The sequence below is a fragment of the Elgaria multicarinata genome, chromosome 6 (assembly GCF_023053635.1).
Source record: "Elgaria multicarinata webbii isolate HBS135686 ecotype San Diego chromosome 6, rElgMul1.1.pri, whole genome shotgun sequence".
NCBI lineage: Eukaryota > Metazoa > Chordata > Lepidosauria > Squamata > Anguidae > Elgaria > Elgaria multicarinata.
The window spans coordinates 108,921,055-108,940,091 of NC_086176.1; the positions used below are offsets into that span (position 1 = coordinate 108,921,055).

General features: G+C 46.3%; 1 protein-coding gene across 4 annotated transcripts in view; it reads right to left on the minus strand.

Annotated features, from left to right (window-relative positions):
* Positions 1–8,495: 8,495 nt before the first annotated feature.
* Positions 8,496–19,037, minus strand: part of CTIF (cap binding complex dependent translation initiation factor) — a 202,176-nt gene continuing 191,634 nt past the window's right edge. For all 4 annotated transcript variants that reach the window (XM_063128269.1, XM_063128268.1, XM_063128267.1 and 1 more), the window contains 2 exons: positions 10,055–10,108; positions 8,496–8,724 (listed from right to left, as the gene is read on the minus strand). In XM_063128269.1, the coding sequence (XP_062984339.1) occupies positions 8,509–8,724; positions 10,055–10,108 (270 nt within the window). In that variant the 3' untranslated portion in view covers positions 8,496–8,508. The remainder of the gene's footprint in view (positions 8,725–10,054; positions 10,109–19,037) is intronic.

Below are 19,037 nucleotides of genomic sequence, written 5' to 3' on the forward strand. Positions count from 1 at the left end.
AAATCACGGCTTCATTCTCGGTTTTCTTTTCTTTTTGACACAGGATTTTGATAGCTTAAACGTTAACTTGTTCTGAAGACCCTAGATATATCCAGGCGGATGATGTGTTAATGATTAGCCAGTTTAAGAAAAACGGTTAGCATTAAATAATCATTGTCTTAATAAAAACAACCAGACACACATCCACAGGAGGAATAAGAACCAAGGCTGCCATCTTTATTTAGGGGTTCACCCCATTGTGCAAAACACTAAAATGGAAACGGGTGACTCCCAGAGCATTCAAATCATGTTTTCAACTACCTTTTTGTCCTTTTCAGTGTCTAGACAATGGGGGCAGATATGAAAATCCATCTGGCCTTTGTTGGCTTTATGGAATGTTTATCAAGATATGTCTGGAAACCTTTGCTCAGCATTTTGGTTGTAGAGGAAATAAACCAAGGCTACAATCCTATACTCAGTTACCTGGGAGTAAGTCCCATTGAACCCAACAGGTCTTACTTCTGAGTAGACAAATGTAAGACTGGCTGCTTCAGAGAGAGCCTTTTATCTGTATTCCATATAAATGTTACTGCAGCCCTCCTAAACTTGGTGCCCTCCGGATGGTTTGGACTACAACCCCCACCAGCCTCAGACAGCGTGGATAATGGTTGAGAATGCTGGGAGATGGTAGTCCAAAACATCTCTAGTGCACCAGGTTAAGGAAGTCTGTTATACTTCATTACAATCTTTGTAAACCGCCCAGAGAGCTTCGGCTACAGGGTGGGTGGGTATATAAATGTAAATAATAATAATAATAATAATAATTGATGATGATGATGATAATTCTGGAAAGGCAAAGAACCTCTACCAGCTTCTCCCCATCATGAGAGGGCCAATCAAGAAATCTGTGGTTTCCTGAACGCCATCCCAGTTGATGACCAATAAAGCACATGAGAAACTTCATTGCTAGATGTTGCCAACTATATTATACATCCTGTTCATGAGGGAGGGGTTAGATTATTCCAGCCCATGAATGGACCAGTGTACAATGAATATAATGGCTCCCCCAAAATACAGAAGTTACCTAGCCCTGGTCTATGCGATCCAGTGTGGTCAAAATAGTATAAAAAGTGGCCCCTCCCACTTCCCCCAAAGAATATTAAAAGTCTCGAGCAAAGATTATAATACATATTAGATTAATTAACCCAGAATGTTTTATAAACATTGAACGGCTCAGGATTGTGGGAATGCTTCCATAAAATCTTTTACACGTTTTACCTGCTTAAAAAACCCACTTGTCAAACAAAAGGATGGTTAGAGGTGCTTTAAGGTTTAGTTGATGTACATTAGCTGTTCCTGGAAGAGTACACGAACACAGAGCATGTTGGGGTTTTGAAATTTTGCAATTAATTGTGAGAACAGAACAAGGGATGGCCGTCATTCCAGATTAGCATTCAGAATAAAAAGACAGTTACCCTAAGAATGCATGGCATGGGATTTACAAGGGAGGATTGTTAAGCCTAAAACCTTCTATTGCAAAAAGAAGACCGGCCAGCATTAAAAACGTTTACCAAGGAAAGAGAGGAGCTGTTCCCCTATCAACACTGCAATATGATTCAACACCAATTCCTTCCTGCAATGGAAAAGTGAAGGCCAATCACTCAGTTTTCTCCTTCATTATTATACTTCTACAGCTATCTCTACTCAAACCCACTTTCCCACATTATGTCACACTTGAGCGTGCCCAGGACGGGGCTATGAATATAGGCGCGGTTTCGATTCTTAATGGCTGGAGTCACCGGGGCATTCACCAAGTTCAGCCATCACCCTCACGGCATCTCAAGTACACCCTCTACTTGCAGCCATATAAATCAATGGTTACCATTCACTCCTATGGGGAACAGTGAAGAGCTGCACCTGTGTTTAATGTTGCAGTGGGGACGAAAGGTGCCCACTATTCCTTCCAGCAGGTGACCTAGTCTCCATCAGCATAGGGAAGTGCACAGTGTCCTTGTACACTCTGGCATGGTGTTCCCTCCCTGGGTCACTGCACAGACCCCCCCCCCCCCCGTTCTGATCCCCATCATAATGATGGACACTTCTCTAGGTTTATATAAACACCAGATCCCAATGGAAGAACTCAAAACCTTTGGGAAGGGGGAGGAGGAGGAGGAGGTGACTCTTGAATAAGAATCACAGGTATTAGGAAATCCCAATAAGAGGGGTTTGGTTAGGGTGTCCCCAAAAATCAATGTAAACATATACAATCCTAGCTGTTAATATTCAAACAGTAGAAAACATCACCTTTGAAGGAAACAAGCTCTTCATTGTCACATACAAATGTTCAAATATGCCCGTAAATGAGGTTGCGCTTGCCCTCTGGGACAAATCAAACCTGGGTCAAGCAGTAATTGCTTCGTTGCAGCTACTTCATTGTGGGCCTAAAGACTTCTGCTTTAGGCCCGCTTCCTGACACGTTTCATGTCTGTGCTCATACACAGGCATGCAAGAGACCAGTCATCGAAGAGAACACCTCAGTTTGCTTTTCATGGGACGATCACGGGGAACCATTTTTACGCCGGGATGCAGAAATTGCTTCAAGCACGTGCGGCTAGGATTCAGGGTATGTACAGTACTGGTGTGCTGTCTACAGATATCTTCCTTTCCTTCTTCCTCATCCCTGGGTGTCCAGCTATGGAGTTTTGTAAAAGCATTTCCAAATTAATTGCAGCGTCAGGTGCACTGAGGCCATAGCTAGGCCTAAGGTTTATCCCTGGATCGTCCAGGGGTCAAACCTGTTCATCTAGGTGACACACAGGGGATCCAGTGCTCAGGCAGGGGCGAACCCTGGATGATCCCAGGAGAAACCTTAGGTCTAGCTGTGGCCTGAGAGTGCGCAAAGGGCACCCACTGCCTTTCTTTTAAGTTATTCCTGCCCTGCCATAATTCTAAGGGCCAAACTAGACATTCCATGAGAAAACATCTGTAATAGTCTCTCACAGGTGGGGGGAAAACGCCTGGGATAAAAAGGCAGGGTACAAATAAATATAACAACAACCCTGCATTACAGTGATGCAAGAGGTAGCCTGGGCCATGCCTTCCAGATTTCAAATTCTATTCATCCATCATTTCTGATCAGTATCATTATGTTGTGAGAAATTGCATTGGCTTGGATTCTGTTAACTTAAGGGAGCCTTTCTGGGGAGGCAAGGGTCCTCCTGAACATCATGGGATGGAGTACAGGGATAATTATCCCAAATTGGGCAGACCCCCACCCAATTTTGAGTGATCCTTCCTCTCCTCCAGCAGTCCCCTGAGGCCCATCCCACATGGTTCAAGACAGGAGAGATTTTTCATGGGGAAAACTGGAGTCACCATGCAGCCTACTGGAGTCACCATGGCCCACCACTGGAGATCCACGAACTCAGCTGATGCACATCTGGATGTGGGTAGTGATGCGACTCATTTGGTCCACCTTGTACTTGGTGGATGCATCTCAAGTACATAAGAATCCACTTTGTTGGATCAGTCCATTCTGATTGTAGCAACTGATATTCACATGCCTCTGGGAAGCTCATGAAGGAGAATGCCTTCCCTTGCTGGTTTGCCTGCAGCATCTGACAAATCAGATATATACTGCCTGAGTACATATAGTTTCCATATAGCTACCATGACTAGCAAATGGGGCAAATGCATTCCCATTTGGGTTGACACACACAACCAACGTGAGCTGAATATTTATTTAAAAAACAAACATTATTGGAGAGAGAGAGAGAGGCTGTTTATAATTTCACCAACATTTAGATTTAGATTTCCACAGACGAGTGGAACAATCAGAATATCGCATTATATAATCAAGTCAATGGTTGGAAAGAAATGAAATTAAAGGATGCTACATATAAATTACAGTCATGAAAGGGCAGCGGACGTGGCTATCGCTAGATGATCACAGATGTTGTTGTCCAAAGGCGGCCAGGAGGAATCCCAGCACCGCAGAACGAAGTAATGGGACCAAATCAATTAAGCTTGTGTATCTGGATCTACGGCTGCTACTCAAAAGCAATCTCTATTAAAGGCCATCCCTGGCCCAAGCTTTCATGGCTGGCGGCAGCGAAGCGCTTTAACAGAATTACTGTCATGCGGGGTTGGCTTTGGCTCTTCGTCTGCCAAGTAAATTGCAAGTGATTAAGTGAAAATTTAGGGCTTTCAAAAGGCAATAACATACAGGTCAGTCTGCAGTAGGGCAGCCCCGTCTCCTCTGCCCACCCCCCACTTTTATTTCTTTTCACAGGTCAAATTGAAAGCACTGAATGCTGAAGACAATCCGATACCTGACAAAAAGCAGTTTGTGTAGGGTGACCATAGGAAAAGGAGAACAGGGCTCCTGTACCTTTAATAGTTGCATAGAAAAGGGAATTTCAGCAGGTGTCATTTGTATATATGGGGAACCTGGTAAAATTCCCTCTTCATCACCACAGTTAAACCAGCAGCAGCTATACTAGAGTGACCAGATTTAAAAGAGGGCAGGGCACCTGCAGCTTTAACTGTTGTGATGAAGAGGGAATTTCACCAGGTTCTTCATATATACAAATGACACCTGCTGAAATTCCCTTTTCAATACAACTGTTAAAGATACAGGAGCCCTGTCCTCCTTTTCATATGGTCACCCTTCTTTAACAGTTGTATAGACATGGGAATTTCAGCAGGTTTCATTTGTATGCATGCAGCACCTGGTGAAATTCCCTCTTCATCACAACAGTTAAAGCTGCAGGAGCCCTGCCCTCTTTTGTATCTGTTCACTCTAGTACAGCTCCTGCAGCTTTAACTGTTGTGAAGAGAGAGTTTCACCAGGTGCTGCATGCATGCAAATGACACCTGCTGAAATTCCCTCTACTATGCAACTGTTAAAGATACAGGAGCCCTGTCCTTTTCATGTATTCGTTTGTTCACTCCTCCGTTTTACCTTTACAGCTAAGCAAAGGGATTGATTTGAGCCTTGAGTTTCCACAAGTGTCTTCGCAACTTCAGAAGGGAGGTTTCTCCCACTATAAAGTTGCTTCCTTCCCTGCCAGTTTGTGGAGAAGAAATTTTCCTGCTTGCCTTGTCCAGAGAACGGGCGCACGGCTCTTTGGCATCAGGAAAAGATGGAGGAGCAGCTGCGCACTTTAGGACGAGCGCTTCTGTTCACAAGACACAAGAAGTTCATCAAGTCTGAAAGAAGCTCTAACCTTGGGAACTTCAGAAGGGCGTTTTACATTTCTATTGGCATGTGGTTGGCCACCATGGGAACCAAGATGCTAGATTAAATAAGCCTTTGGACTGATCCAGCAGGGCTTTTCTTATGTTCTTATGACATGGAAAATCTGCTTGTAAAAATTTAAGGAACAAAAACCCTTCTTTAACAGTAGCCCAAAGAGCTGCTACTTAAGGTGGAGCTCCTCACCATGTCTAATGGAAGGCTTGGGTGTGTGAGATTCCCTCACAGAAGGAGTCCTTCCTTTGGTGTGTAAACAAAACCCATGACAGGTAAAATCGAGTTTGTTAAAGCCTGTAATGTAGGTATGCTTGTAGTTATTTCTGAGTCAGGATGTTCAGAAATATTTTTCTCACCTCAGGATGCTCATTATGTTGGTGTTCAAAAATCCCTGAGCTATGGTAGCACTGAAGGCAGGGTTGGAGGCCCAGTGAACTTGTCCGACTTGTCTAGGCTAGTCCAACTAGGTGTTCTAGAAGTAACCTCGCCACTTGAGGATCTGCTAGAGGTGTGAGCCCTTCGGTTAGTACAATATCAGCTGGGAAGGTCCAAAGCCCAACGCTGAATCCTGCTATGCAGGGATTCTCTCTATCATATTTATTTAATACATTTATATCCCACCTTTCTTCCGTCATGGAATTCCTGTGTAATGTAACCAGAATTATTGGTGGGTATACTTTGTGCACTACTCGATCTCAGTATGTATGGGTGGCTATCAGCAGTTAACCACGACAAAAAGAATCCTGTCATGTTAATATGCCTATGCCGACAGTGCATACTGTAGTTAAACTATGGAATTTGCTACCAAAAGATGTAGCGATGGCCACCAATTTGCATGGCTTGAAAAGGGGGTTAGTCAAATTCCTGGAAAAGAAGCGTATCAATGGCTAGTAGTCATGACAGCTATATGATGCCTCCAGTATCAGGGGCACTATGCCTATGTACACCAGTTGCTGCGGAACATGGGCAGGAGGGTGCTGTTGCACTCAACTCTTGTGGACAGCCGGTTGGCCACTGTGTGAACAGAATGCTGGACTAGATGGACCCCTGGCCTGATCCAGCAGGGCTCTTGTTATGTCACTTAATAATAACTGGGACCACCACTGTCCAGATGCCCTGCTTACCAGCTGCCATTTCAACCGAGGACAGAACCTCAACATGCACTGAGGGACTTCATCGGAACCTTATGCCTTATGCCTTAGTACTTTCACTTCCTTCTCTCGACACCATAATTGCCTTCTCATCTAACGCTTCATTTCAAACGGAGAAATAACCCTCTTTGAGCGGCCTGGTAGTTCAACAAACTTTACGTGGACATTCTAGAGTGGCCTTCCCCAACCTGGGACCTTCCAGATGTGTTGGACTACAACCCCATCATCCCCAACCAGCAAAGCCCTGCCAGTTGGTGGCTACTGTAGTTCAAGACATCTGAAAGAAAGTCAGGGCAGTCTGTTTTATAGTGATGGAAAGCACCAGGGATACGTTTCACCTTAAATTCAGAGGCTCTGCAACACAACACAATAGAAAAATATTGGAAAAATAAAAATATAACCAAGTATTTCTTGCTAGACAGGAACCTGTTTTTAAAACTCTTTCTTTCTTTCTTTCTTTCTTTCTTTCTTTCTTTCTTTCTTTCTTTCTCTCTCTCTCATCCTTTACCTGTTCAAATCTTCAAATATCACATACATACATTTCACCTTCTATTTACTGGCATCTAAAAAACAACTTCAAGTCTTAACTCCCCATCCCACGCCACTTGCTTAATTATTTTTAGGCTCAAATGCCGTGAGCCCAACTTAACTGTAGAATTACAACTACGGACGCAATTGTAAAGCTATTTATAAGCAACAGCAGAAGTGTTACCCTCAAATGGCTGAGCTGCGTTTCGTTTAGCTGGCACCACAGACTTCCACATCCACAGGCTAGCCGCAAACTGGCTACTTCTGAGAGTTATTGGCACATGGTTTTCAGCTTCATTTAAGCTACACTCCTATGCACGGTTAAGGCACGTCCACACAGAACCGCTGTGAGAAACACGAGTGTGTTGCACAACGAATACACAACATGTGGACAACATGCACCAGTGTACACTTTTCTTTAAACACTTTTAAGATATGCATCTGGAAATCTAGGCTGGGCTAGAGTTCCAAGGTATATGTACATGGCTGTTTAAAGAACTGCACACTCATGTAGAGTTCACATGTTACGGGTTTGCTGCGACAAACCAGTCTAACACTGGTGTTTCCCACTGCAATAACGAAGTGTGGAGATGCCTTTTTATTTGGAAATTAAAGAACAGCCTGATCCTATACTCAGTTCAGTGGGACTTAACCCATTGGCAAGACATTTTGTGGCTATAATACTTCCAAAGTGTTTGGGGGAGTTTGCTTCCCCCACGTCAGGGTCCCCCAGCGACCGCAAGCTCACATCATAACATTATCTTTGCTTTCAAAAGCTCGACGGCAACTTGTCCATTCATGTGTATCTCAGATATAGGTATGCATATGTATATAAAATAATAAAACCAACAAAAGAAAAAAAAATACCCAGTGCAATTTGGTAAAAAAAAAGAGAGAGAGAGAGAGAGAGAGAGCAAAAGAGAGAAATTTATCCCCTCTGAATGTCTAATCTGGAATGGGGTTTCAGGGTACGAAGACATGGAAGAGGGAGGGGAATGCAGGAGACGAAACCTTGAAGACAAGAGGAGTGGAAGAAATGGGGGAGGGGGGGTCCTCTTTGCTTGACAAAAGCTGTCAATTACCAGCGTCTGGTGTGGAACGTGTCTCCCTTTGTCCACCCCAGAGACATCTGCTGTGGGCTGCCTCCTGCCAGTTGGCCGGTGCGAGCCGGGAGGATGCCGCGAAAGCCCTCCGCGCCTGCCCTCCGCCGCGCTATTCAAGTCAGCCGTGTTCTTTCTGAACCCAAACAATGACCTGGCGGGATGCAGGGCTGAATGAGCGATGGTTTTAATAAAAAGGGGACCCTGGAACAAAACACAGCAGGGGGAGAGGGGTGGCGAGGGCACTCGAGGACACCGCTGAAAAGAAACATGCTTCGCCCCCGTGAACGTATTCTTTAGCATGCTGGGGTTGTCTTCTTAGGTATCTGACCACAAAAGGTCTCTCCATCCCTTCCCTGGTCGCTGCAGCTCAGTTCCTTCCCAAATCCCTTTCCCCCCACCCCACCCCCGCCCACCCTCTCGTGTTTTGTGTTTTTTTTTGTAAAGTGCGTGCCTTCCTCCCGGCTCTCTGCCATCCCCGCCTGCTGTCTTCCTCTCAGGTGGTCAGTTTCTGGATTGTCTTGTTGTAGTACTGCGTAATGGTGGGGGTCAGGGGGTTCCAATTGTTGGCGTGCAGCTCAATGACCTCGAGGAGGAGGGACCGGGTCAGCATGGACTCCGAGGGGCACAGCATCTTGTCACGCGCGATGGCCAGCAGCTCCGTCATCAGCTCGGGCAGCTGCTCCTCCAGCAGCCGGCCGGTGCTTTGCAGCTGTCAAGGAAGAGAGGAGTGGGAGGGGGGGTCAAACGTTGGGCGTTGAAGAGTGCCAGTCACACAACCGAAGCCACTTCCATCTTCCTCCACCACATCCCCCCCCTCCGCCCCCACCCACAACTGGGGAGAAGTGGGATGGGGAGGATTGCCTAATCCTATTGTGTTTTCTCTAGAAGGTTTTGCATTTTGGGGGGGGGATTATTTAAATTGTTTAGATTTAGATCCCAAATGCGTTACAGTAGAATCAGCTTAAGAGTCTGAAAAACACCATCAAATAACCACTAGCTTAAACTAGAAACAGCAGCTCTGTAAAAGCATCGTCTATATAAACATTTGTTTAAAAGCCTGGGAAAATAATAATAAAAAAAGGTCTTTGCCTGGTGCTGGAAAGACATCAGAGAGTGGGCCAGGCGAGCTTCTCTAAGATGTGCATAGAAATTTAGCTTTAGGGTGCATGCTTCGTAGCGTGCAAACAGCAGAATTTTGGAAGAGTCGGCAAATTAGTCTGTGGGAGCACAGCCAAGGAAGTTTCTCGAGGCACCTTCAAGACCAACAAATGCATTGTGGCCTGGGTTTTGCAGGCAACTCCCGACTTTGGCAGATGCTTGAAGGGGACACAGCCAACCTGACAGTGTTTCTCTCTCTCACCTGTTCAGGAGACACTGCGGAAAGAGTTTTGCCGGATGTGTGTTCAAGAGCCAATTGTCATACTATCGTATCTCTTCGAGTGTAAGACGCCATCGATTGTAAGATGCACGCTAATTTCAGCACCACCAACAGAAAAAAACAACCCTAAGACACACCCGCGATTCTAAGACGCACCCCATTTCTAGAAAAGTTTATATGGGGAAAAAAGTGTGTCTTAGAATCAAAGAAATAGGGTATATTTTGCTATATAAATAAATTATTATTATTATTAATAATAATAATAATACACACAGATCCAGACTTCTGTATGGGTATGTGCTGTAAACCAGCCTCCCTCAAGCTGGCGTCCTCCAGATGTGTTGGACTACAAGTCCCATCGCCCCCAGGTTAGGGGATGATGGGGGTTGTAATCTAACACATCTAGAATGCACCTGCTTGGGGAAGGCCTCCGTAGCGTATTTCCACCACGAAAGTGGCTGTAGCAGGATGTCTTTCTCGGAACGGGGCCCTTATCTGGGTTTCCGAGACACGTACCAGAACTACTCTCTCCCCAAATCCTTTTGTTGCTGCCATTCCCGAGTTACAGAACTTTTAAAAAGAAGAAGAAGGAGAACAATGCACTGTGTTGGCTGAGGGAGTTCAGAAAGGGCTGAGGTGGAGAATAGCCCAGGATTCCTACCTCCATTGAACAGCAAAGAACAGCATCTTCCTTTATGTCCTGAGATTGCAACAGCTGCAAGCAAACAAAAACACAGAGAGACATTGCTTAGGGAACCCTTTCTGGCTCCTACAGAACTAGGGATCTTTCTCGTTCCAGCCATCTGCCGGACTGCGCTAGATGTTGGGACACCCAGCAAATAACGAGAGAGCCAGTGTGGTGTAGTGGCTAAAGTGTTGGACTGGGAGTCGGGAGATCCGGGTTCTAGTCCCCACTCAGCTATAGAAACCCACTGGGTGACTTTTGCCTGTCACAGACTCTCAGCCCAACCTACTCCACAGGGTTGTTGTTGTGAAGATAAAATGGAGAGGAGGAGGAGGAGGAGGATTATGTACGCCGCCTTGGGTTCCTTGGAGGAAAAAGGCGGGATATAAATGCAATAAATAAATAAATAAATTGACCATTGGGAGGATGTGGGGGAGGAGAGATTTGATTACATCTTAGGCCGTAGCTAGACCTAAGGTTTATCCCAAGATTGTCCTGGGGTCAAACCTGTTCATCTAATCTAAGGCCATAGCTAGACCAAAGGTTTATCCCAGGATTGTCCCGGGGTCAAACCTGTTCATCTAAGTCCCACACAGGGGATCCAGCGCTCAGGCAGGGACGAACCCGGGATGATCCTGGGATAAACCTTTGGTCTAGCTACAGCCTTAGTCAAAATGAGCACTGATAGCAACAGCAAAGATGTTCACGGCAGCTGTGGGAAAAGTAGCAAAAAATACTGAGGACACACGATTCTTTCCAATTGGAATGGTGGCACACACGGCTGTGGTATGGATGAGGTTGTGCAATTGACGTGGAACCCCTTCTTGGATATTGTGATGTGGTTCATGTTGAGAAACACAACTTTTCCCCATGCCTGCATTAACTGTCAAGGTAGCAAGCATTTTCATTATTGAACTTTGGCCGTTATTCAAGTAAGTAAGAGCTACTGGAGCACTGTGGCTAATAGAAGTGAGCTATGAACCGAGAAGCATCTTGTAAAAAATATTGCCTGTGCCATGGGACGTCCTGGTGGCCTGAGGCGAGCCATTAGCTGGAGCCTGCTATCTGCAATATTGAAAAAAAAAATAACAACATGGACCTAGGCTGCTTCCACGCTTTTTACAAGGAGTCTGCATAGAGTCCCTCCCATATTTTCTTCCTCCATTTTTCTTTCCCCCCCCACTAAGCTTTTTTTTTTTTAATTTAGCATAATGAAACAGCTGCTCAATTGCTCCAGGTGTAGACTTTTTCTGCTACTTACGCCTGCATAAATTGCTCTCGCCTAGCAATTTCCTTCTCTATGGTCTGTCTCTCCGCTCTAGAAACAAACTCTATCACTTCTTCAACCCTTCCCTTTCCAAAACCGACTGGTTTTACATTCTTTTCTCCTTTGCCCATTCCAGCCATGGAAAGTGGGGAGGGGGAGATCGCAGCTGCTGCTGCAGCAAGGTGGTGGTGGTGACAGGTCAGAGCGGCATTTCGATGCCAGAGATCTGGAGGAGTGGCAATTCTGCTTCCACCTTGAAGTGGAGCAGCAAAACTTTGGTGCTGTAACTAGGTGGCCGGAGAGATGTTTTGGCCTATAACTCCTATCATCCCCACACCACTGGCTGCGCTAACTAGGGAAAATGGGAGTTGAAGACTGAAACATCTGGAGGGCCACAAATTGCCCAGGCCTGTGCTAAGTCACTCCCGTCTGGAAGCACCATTATTTTTTAAAAAAACTGTCATAAGGCTTACTAAGATAGTGGACACTAATTGCCTTGCCCTCTCTGTAAAGTGCTGCAATTATTATTATTATTATTATTATTATTATTATTATTATTATTATTATTATTATTTGTATATCCCACACTTTTCCCTCTTGCAAGGTCCTCCTCCTTCCCATTTTATCTTCATAACAACCCTGTGAGGTAGGTGAGGCTGAGGCGTCAGCTAGACCTAAGGCTTATCCCGGGATCGTCCCGGGGTCATCCCTGTTCATGTAAATGACACACAGGATATCCCGGAAGCAGGAAAAACCTTAGGTCTAGCTAAGGCCTGAGAGTCTGTGATTGGCTCAAAGTCACCCAGTGAGGTTCCGTGGCGGAGGGGGGACTAGAACCCGGATCTCCCAAGTCCCAACCCAACACTCCAACCACTACACCACACTGGCTCTATATAAATGTTGAGCATTATAAAAGGAAAGAAGGGGCAACGTTCCCCCTATCTAGCTGCTGAGAGGCGACAGTTACTAATCTCGGGTGACCAGAAAAGTAGCTATATACAAAACCATCACACGCTGCTGATTTTAATTCTGGCAAAGCTGTTTGCTCCTTTGCTGGCCAACCTTGCCCTGAGGGGTCAGACGGAAGGCTCCTTCAGTCCGGCACATTGTCTCCCACAGCGGCCACCACGCCGATGCCCCTGGGAAGCCCACAGGCAGGGCCTGCTGGAGACACCCATCCCTTCTCGCTTGTCCATCCCGCCCCTGAACATGGAAGGAAGGAAACCGTGATGGGAGTCTAGCTAAATCTCCTTTATCAGTCTTGGAGCAGCCTTTGCTTTTGGAACCAGAATGTCATTGTCAAGAGGGTTGGCATGGCCTGTGTGTATGTGGGAGAACCACCCAGCTGCCAGACTATATTTCCTGGCTGTCTGAAGCCATCCTAATGAGGTGAGACGAGGATGTGACCTCATCCCCAGAGCCCAGGCAAATGCAGAACATGAGATGGAGAAATGCAGAATGCACGCTCAAAACAGGGCGCAAGAGAAGCCATTCCCAAAGACGCCCCCCCCCCCGGTCAATGCCGGGGTGCTTCCTCTTGCACCGTCCCCTCTGCACAGCAAGTGATGCAAAGATGTCCTCTTTGCCCAGTGATTGATGCCGCTATTGCAACACTGTTTACATCCACATGAAAGGATTTGGGTTGATCACAACTGAACAAGGAAAAGGAAGTGATGAAAGCAACACCACGGGAGGAACAAAGACTGACCAAAGGAGACGACATCCATCCTCACGCTGGATTCTTAATTACTTCCCCCTGATTTAACTAGATTGGGAAAAGGGACGAGGGGAGTCATTTCCCTTGCTAGTTAAGATGGTTCTCTCTCTTCCACGGCTTATGTGGGTTACTGGTGGAGCTGAAATTTATTTTATTTGTAACCCGCCTTTCTACCAAAAAAAGGCACTCAAGGCAGGTTGCGGAAACAACTAAAAAAGATCAAAACAATAAAACAATACATTACAACCACAACAAGACAACAATTACAGGAGAAAAGTTATTGTTAAAAGCAACACTCAGCCCAACGTTCCCACTTACAGGCTAAAGGCCTTCTTAAATAAAGTGGTCTCTGCCTGCTGGCAGAAGGACAGCAGAGAGGAAGCAAACCTAAAGCTTCATCCCATGTACCTGCTTCCCTCGGATTATCCCCGTAGCGCTAAGCTTTCGCCGTTGTTGTTTTTGCTACCGGGCGACAGCGATCCTTTGCATACCAGGAAGTGAGTTTAAGGGGGGAAATGTAAAAAATCATGCAAAATCAATGAATCACCCAATTCAATTCAAATTTGGTATGCTTAAAGCTCTCACTAATATCTATCACTGTGCCAATTTTGGTGTCTTTATCTTTAAAGCTTACGCAGACGTAAGCATTTCTTTAAAATCCTGCTCCTGTGCCCCAGCGGCGGCTCGGAAGATACGCTCAAAATGTAGGGGCTAAATACGGCGAATCTTTTTGCTTTATTGCACCATTAAGGCAGGATGCATGGGAGTACTTCACAATCAAAGCAGATTATAAGGTGGAAAACTTCTGAGTCCTTTGCATGCAATTTGCAGTGATTGCACAGTATAACGCTGGCGGGATAAAGCTCCTAGCCTCTGTCGAAGGAAGTTCTACAGCTTGGAAGCGGTCACCAAAAAGGACCTCTTTCAGGTCGCCCCCAAATGTGCCTTGGAAGGTGCCAGTCGCCCCAAGACCTTAAGGAACAGGCAGGCTGGTATGGGAGGTGGTAGTCTTTCAGGTAGTCTGGTCCCAAGCCATATAGGGCTTTATAGCTCATAACTAGTACTCTGAATTCTTCATGGAAACAGGCCAGTAGCCAGTGAAGCTGTTGGAATGAGGGAGTTGTGTGCTCCCTGTAACCAGCCCCGGTCAACAGACTGGCTGCAGCATTCTGGACCAGCTGAAGTTTTAGAACTATTATGGATTTAGTGAGCAGTTGATCTGCAACATCCTCACAGAAAACAGTTGGGAATCAGTGTTGGTGACCCCTTGGAGGCCAGGGGGTGGTATTTCGCAGCTAGTCAGTGTAAATAATAACAAGCTAGATAGACCCAGTGATGCACAAAAATTTAGCTTGTGGTCACAAAACTGGCCATTTCTACACCTAAGGATTAACCCAGGAAAATGGAGGGATCGTCCCTGCCTGTTCATGGGATCCCCTGTGTGTCATTTGGATGCACAGGGATGATCCTTGGACGATCCCGGGGGGAAAAGGCAGGTTTAGAAACAGCCACAGTTGAATGAGCCCTCTTTGCCATCCTGAATGTGGATGTGAGCTGGAGAATGTGTCCTCTGAAAACGTCCCCAAATTGTTGCGCGTGTTGCGCAAATTGTTATTGAACAAGCAGTTCACCACTGCACAATCTCCTGCGTTCGTCTATGGGGGAAGTTGCCCAACTTTGGAAAATACGCATTTCTGGGCGCAATTTTCCTGTTTGGTGGAGTTCGATCTGAGCGATTTTCCTGTTCGTGCCAATTGAACAGCGATTGCAAACGACCACGGCAAACGAGATGAGAAAAACATTAAGCTGATGTTTAGAGAATCTCTAGATAGACCAGTGGTTTGACTTGCTCTATTCCTGGAAAGAAAAGGAACCTCTCGTGCAAGCACTTGAGTCATTGCTGACTCCTAGAGGGACGCCTGCTTTCGCTGACGTTTTCTCGGCAGACTTTGTAACGGGGTGGTTTGCCATTGCCTTCCCCAGTCGCAGTTACTTTTCCCCCAGCTAGCTGGGTACTCATTTTACCGACCTCGGAAGGATGGAAGGCTGAGTCGACCTGAGCCGGCTGCCTGAGAACCAGCTTCCTCTGGGATTGAATTTAGGCCATGGGGAGAATTTCAGCTGCAGTAACTGCCGCTTACCACTCTGCGCCACACGAGGCTCTATTCCTAGAACCCTGCTATTTCACGGGGCTTTAGGAAGTGCAGATAAATAGTTCTATTTCTCGCCGTACCTGATTTTTGCTGTGTTCTCTACTGCTGTGAGTTTTTTTTTCAATATCGCTGTTTCTACTGAATTGTTTCTTTAGCGCTGTTAAGCCACTGTGTGAGTCTCGGGGGACAAAAAGCCAGGGCACAGCTAAATATTTGAAACAAATAAATAAATACATAACTTTCTGTGGGTAATTGTGTGCTTTGTGATTGAGCCTTACAAGCCAGTTTTCCTTATTTGAAACGCTCCATTGTTGCTGTAGCATTCAATGGCCGGGATTAAGCGCACTCCCACAGCTTTCCAAGAATGGAAGCGGACATGAATGGAAAAAAGTTAAACAAAACACAGATGAGAGACTGCAGTGACTCAGGGAAACGCTTCCTGCAGCTACAGCGCACTTAAACGATCTGCCTTTTATTATATCGAACCCAGAAGCAGAGGGCTTGTGCAAAACAGAGGGTGCCTCTTTCAAATGTTGCAAAGAGGCCCCTGCAGGTAACTTTGGGGAGGAGACGCCTTATGATTAACTAGCAAAATGCCCATCATGATTATTGGAATATATTTGGGGAGGGGGCAGCGTCACTGTATGCATTTTCTGGGCATACAGAAACATTGCACCACCCCAGAGAGTCCCTCTTAGGCCACAGCTAGACCTAAGGTTTATCCTGGGATCATCCAGCATCCATCCCTGCCTAGGCACTGGATCCCCTGCGTGTCACCTAGATGAACAGGTTTGACCTCTGGACGATCCAGGGATAAACCTTAGGTCTAGCTATGGCCTAAGTGCAGAAGTTGGATCCATAAGAACATAAGAAATGCCCTGATGCTGGAGCAGACCAAGGGTCCATCTAGTCCAGCACTCTGTTCACACAGTGGCCAACCAGCCGTCGACCAGGGATGAACAAGCAAGACATGGTGCAACAGCACCCTCCCGTCCATGTTCCCCAGCAACCGGTGCACACAGGCTTACTGCCTCGAATACTGGAGATAGCACACAACCATCAGGGCTAGTAGCCATTGAGTTCCATAATTTAACTATGCGCTGTGTGAAGAAGTACTTCCTTTTATTTGTCCTGGATCTCCCACCAATCTCCCTTCCGTGAAAGGAAGGTCTCCGCCCCTGGAAGGTCCCTCCACCCAATGTTTAAGGAATCCCCAGTTGTAATTTTATTTAATGTTGTACTGAATAAATTGATATGCTGCTTACCACATTAAAAATACCTCTCCTCTTCCCCACACCACCACAGCTCACCCCATTCAGCAGGGTCTCCTGTGCTTCATTTCCTGGGGGCCGTAGGGGTTGATCCATCTTAAATCGGGGCCCAAGCCATTGTGTGGAGAGGGATGTTCATGAAGGTGGTGGTGTTTGTTTCCTACACAACTATGGCCGTAGCTAGACCTGAGGTTTATCCCAGAATTGTCCTGGGATCAAACCTGTTCATCTAAGTGCCACACAGGGCATCCAGCGCTCAGGCAGGGACGAATCCGGGATGATCCTGGGATATACCTTAGGTCTAGCTACGGCCTATCTCTCTGTACATAAGTATTCATAAGAGTGACCCAGGTGAGTAGTATTTTTTAACAGGTTGGCTGCTTTATAATTCTTTAATGTTGTGTTCTTAATTGTGTTTCTTAGGGCGAAATCCTACGGATCCTATGGCACAACCCTACTGACTGCGCCCTCGCTGCTTGGAAGCCCCCAAACTCGGGGGTTACTTAGATTCCTAAGCCCTGCTGGGCTGAAGCTGGCAGCGTGGGAAGAGCGTCAGGCACAACTTTGGCTTCTCCTTCCTCTGAGCGTCTTTTTTTTCGCCAGACAGGCTTTCCAGCCTGTACAGTGAGAGCGCTTTGGAGGGGGAGGGAAGGAGGCTGAAGGAGGCTCGGGATAAATCCTACCCTGGCCTCTCTAGTCTCCTCCCTATCCTTCTGAGCTGCCAGGTACAGTCCATGGGATTGTGCCACAGGATCCAGAGGATTACGCCCTAAGAAACACAATTAAAAATACAACATTTCACGACCGTGCAGAGGCAGCCAGTATGGTTCTCTCCAAGTTGGCTGCGAGGGGCTGGAATTGGGGGTTGGATCTCTCACTCCCCCTTCCGGGGCCAGCGGTTTTCTGAGCCATCCTATGCTCCCTGGGATGCTTGCCTAGGGACCACAAGATTGCTCTCTAATTGATTTGTGCCTGTCAGCCAAGAAGATCAGGGAGAAAAACTGGTTAAGTTTCACTCCACCGCTGAAAGTAATTGAATCAAGACTCCCTGCTTTTGTAGGCTGCAAATGGGGTTGTGAAATTGGCTGGGGGAGGGGTGGATTTTGACCAATCACAACGTTTTGAGGCGCCATGTTGGAATCTGTCTCCTTGTGACACCAGTTTTGTGTTGGGGCTTTGGGGATGGGGAAGCAGGCTTTGATCTTACCAATTACAGCTTGTTTACTTTGCCCCATAGAACTTCATAACAGTAGAATGCAATGAGGCTATCCCATGGAATTGGCTGGAGATTCAGAACAGACAAAAGGAAGGACTTCTTCACAGCGTGAAAAACCAATCATTTAAAAAATGCTCTGTCAGTAATAGAGGGTTGATGATCAGCTTAGTGCAGGTTTTTTTGTGCCTCCAGACTCCTTCTTCAGTGCCCACCAAGACACCCTATTCTTCTCAAGGTGTATTTAAAAATATTTTCATATTTACTTACTGGAACCTGGGATTGCTTCAAAGCCCGCTCAGTCTGCCACCACCTTAATTTCCCATGAATGCCTATGGGCATTTCACTTGTCTTTTCTGGCTTTTCTGGCAGTCAGGACATTTCCCCAAATTTCTGAATGCGAAAAAGACTGCCAACCCCTGCTTTAGAGGGCTCTTATTTGGTGGAAAGGTGGGATACGAATGCAAGAAGTAAATATTGAGGGCCAGTGTAGTGGCTAGCGTGTCAGATTGGGAATCGGGTGATCTGGGTTCTAGTCCCCACTTGACCATAGAAATAGAGTGGGTGACTTTGGGCCAGTCACAGATCCTCAGCCCAACCTCCCTCACAGGGCTGTTGTTGTGAGGATAAAAATGGGAGAGGATGACGATGATTATGTATGCTGCCTTGAGTTCCTTGGAGAAAAAAGGCGGGATATAAATGTAATAAATAAATAAATAAATAAATAAATCTAATAAATAAAAAGAGATTAAAGAAACCAATGAAGGATAAATCTATCAATGGCTGCTAGTCGTGATGACCACATGGGACCTCCAGGTTTAGAAACAATATATCTCCTTATACCAGCTTCTGGGGAGTAACAGCAAGGCAGTGGGGTGGGGTGGGGAGCAGTTGCCTTGAGGCCCGGTTTTTGAGCTCCCCATTGGGGCGTCTGGTTGGTCACTGTGAGAAACAGGATGCTGTAGTGGATGCATCTCCTTTGCACTGCTCCAACAGGGCTCTTCAGAAACATTCATGAATGCCGGCGGGGTGGGAGTGGGGGTGGGGTGTTTGGGAAGGGTCCAAGTGTGTCTGTGCGCATGCGCTACTGACACGGTGCTAGAGGAAACCAATGCTTGTGCAACGTCGGTAGCGCTTCCAAGGCTTCTCAGGAAATCCAGTAAGCTAGCAAGTGTATGTTGACTAGTGCTACGTCAATAGAGCAAGGGCATGGCCATGTTGGATCTCTTCCCCTGGCACAAGCTGAGTCCTATCCTATGGCCAAGCCGCTCCGCTGCCTCTTTGGTTCCTTTTCTTGCTGTTGACTGAACGCCGAGAAACGGCGCTTTTGCGAGTAGG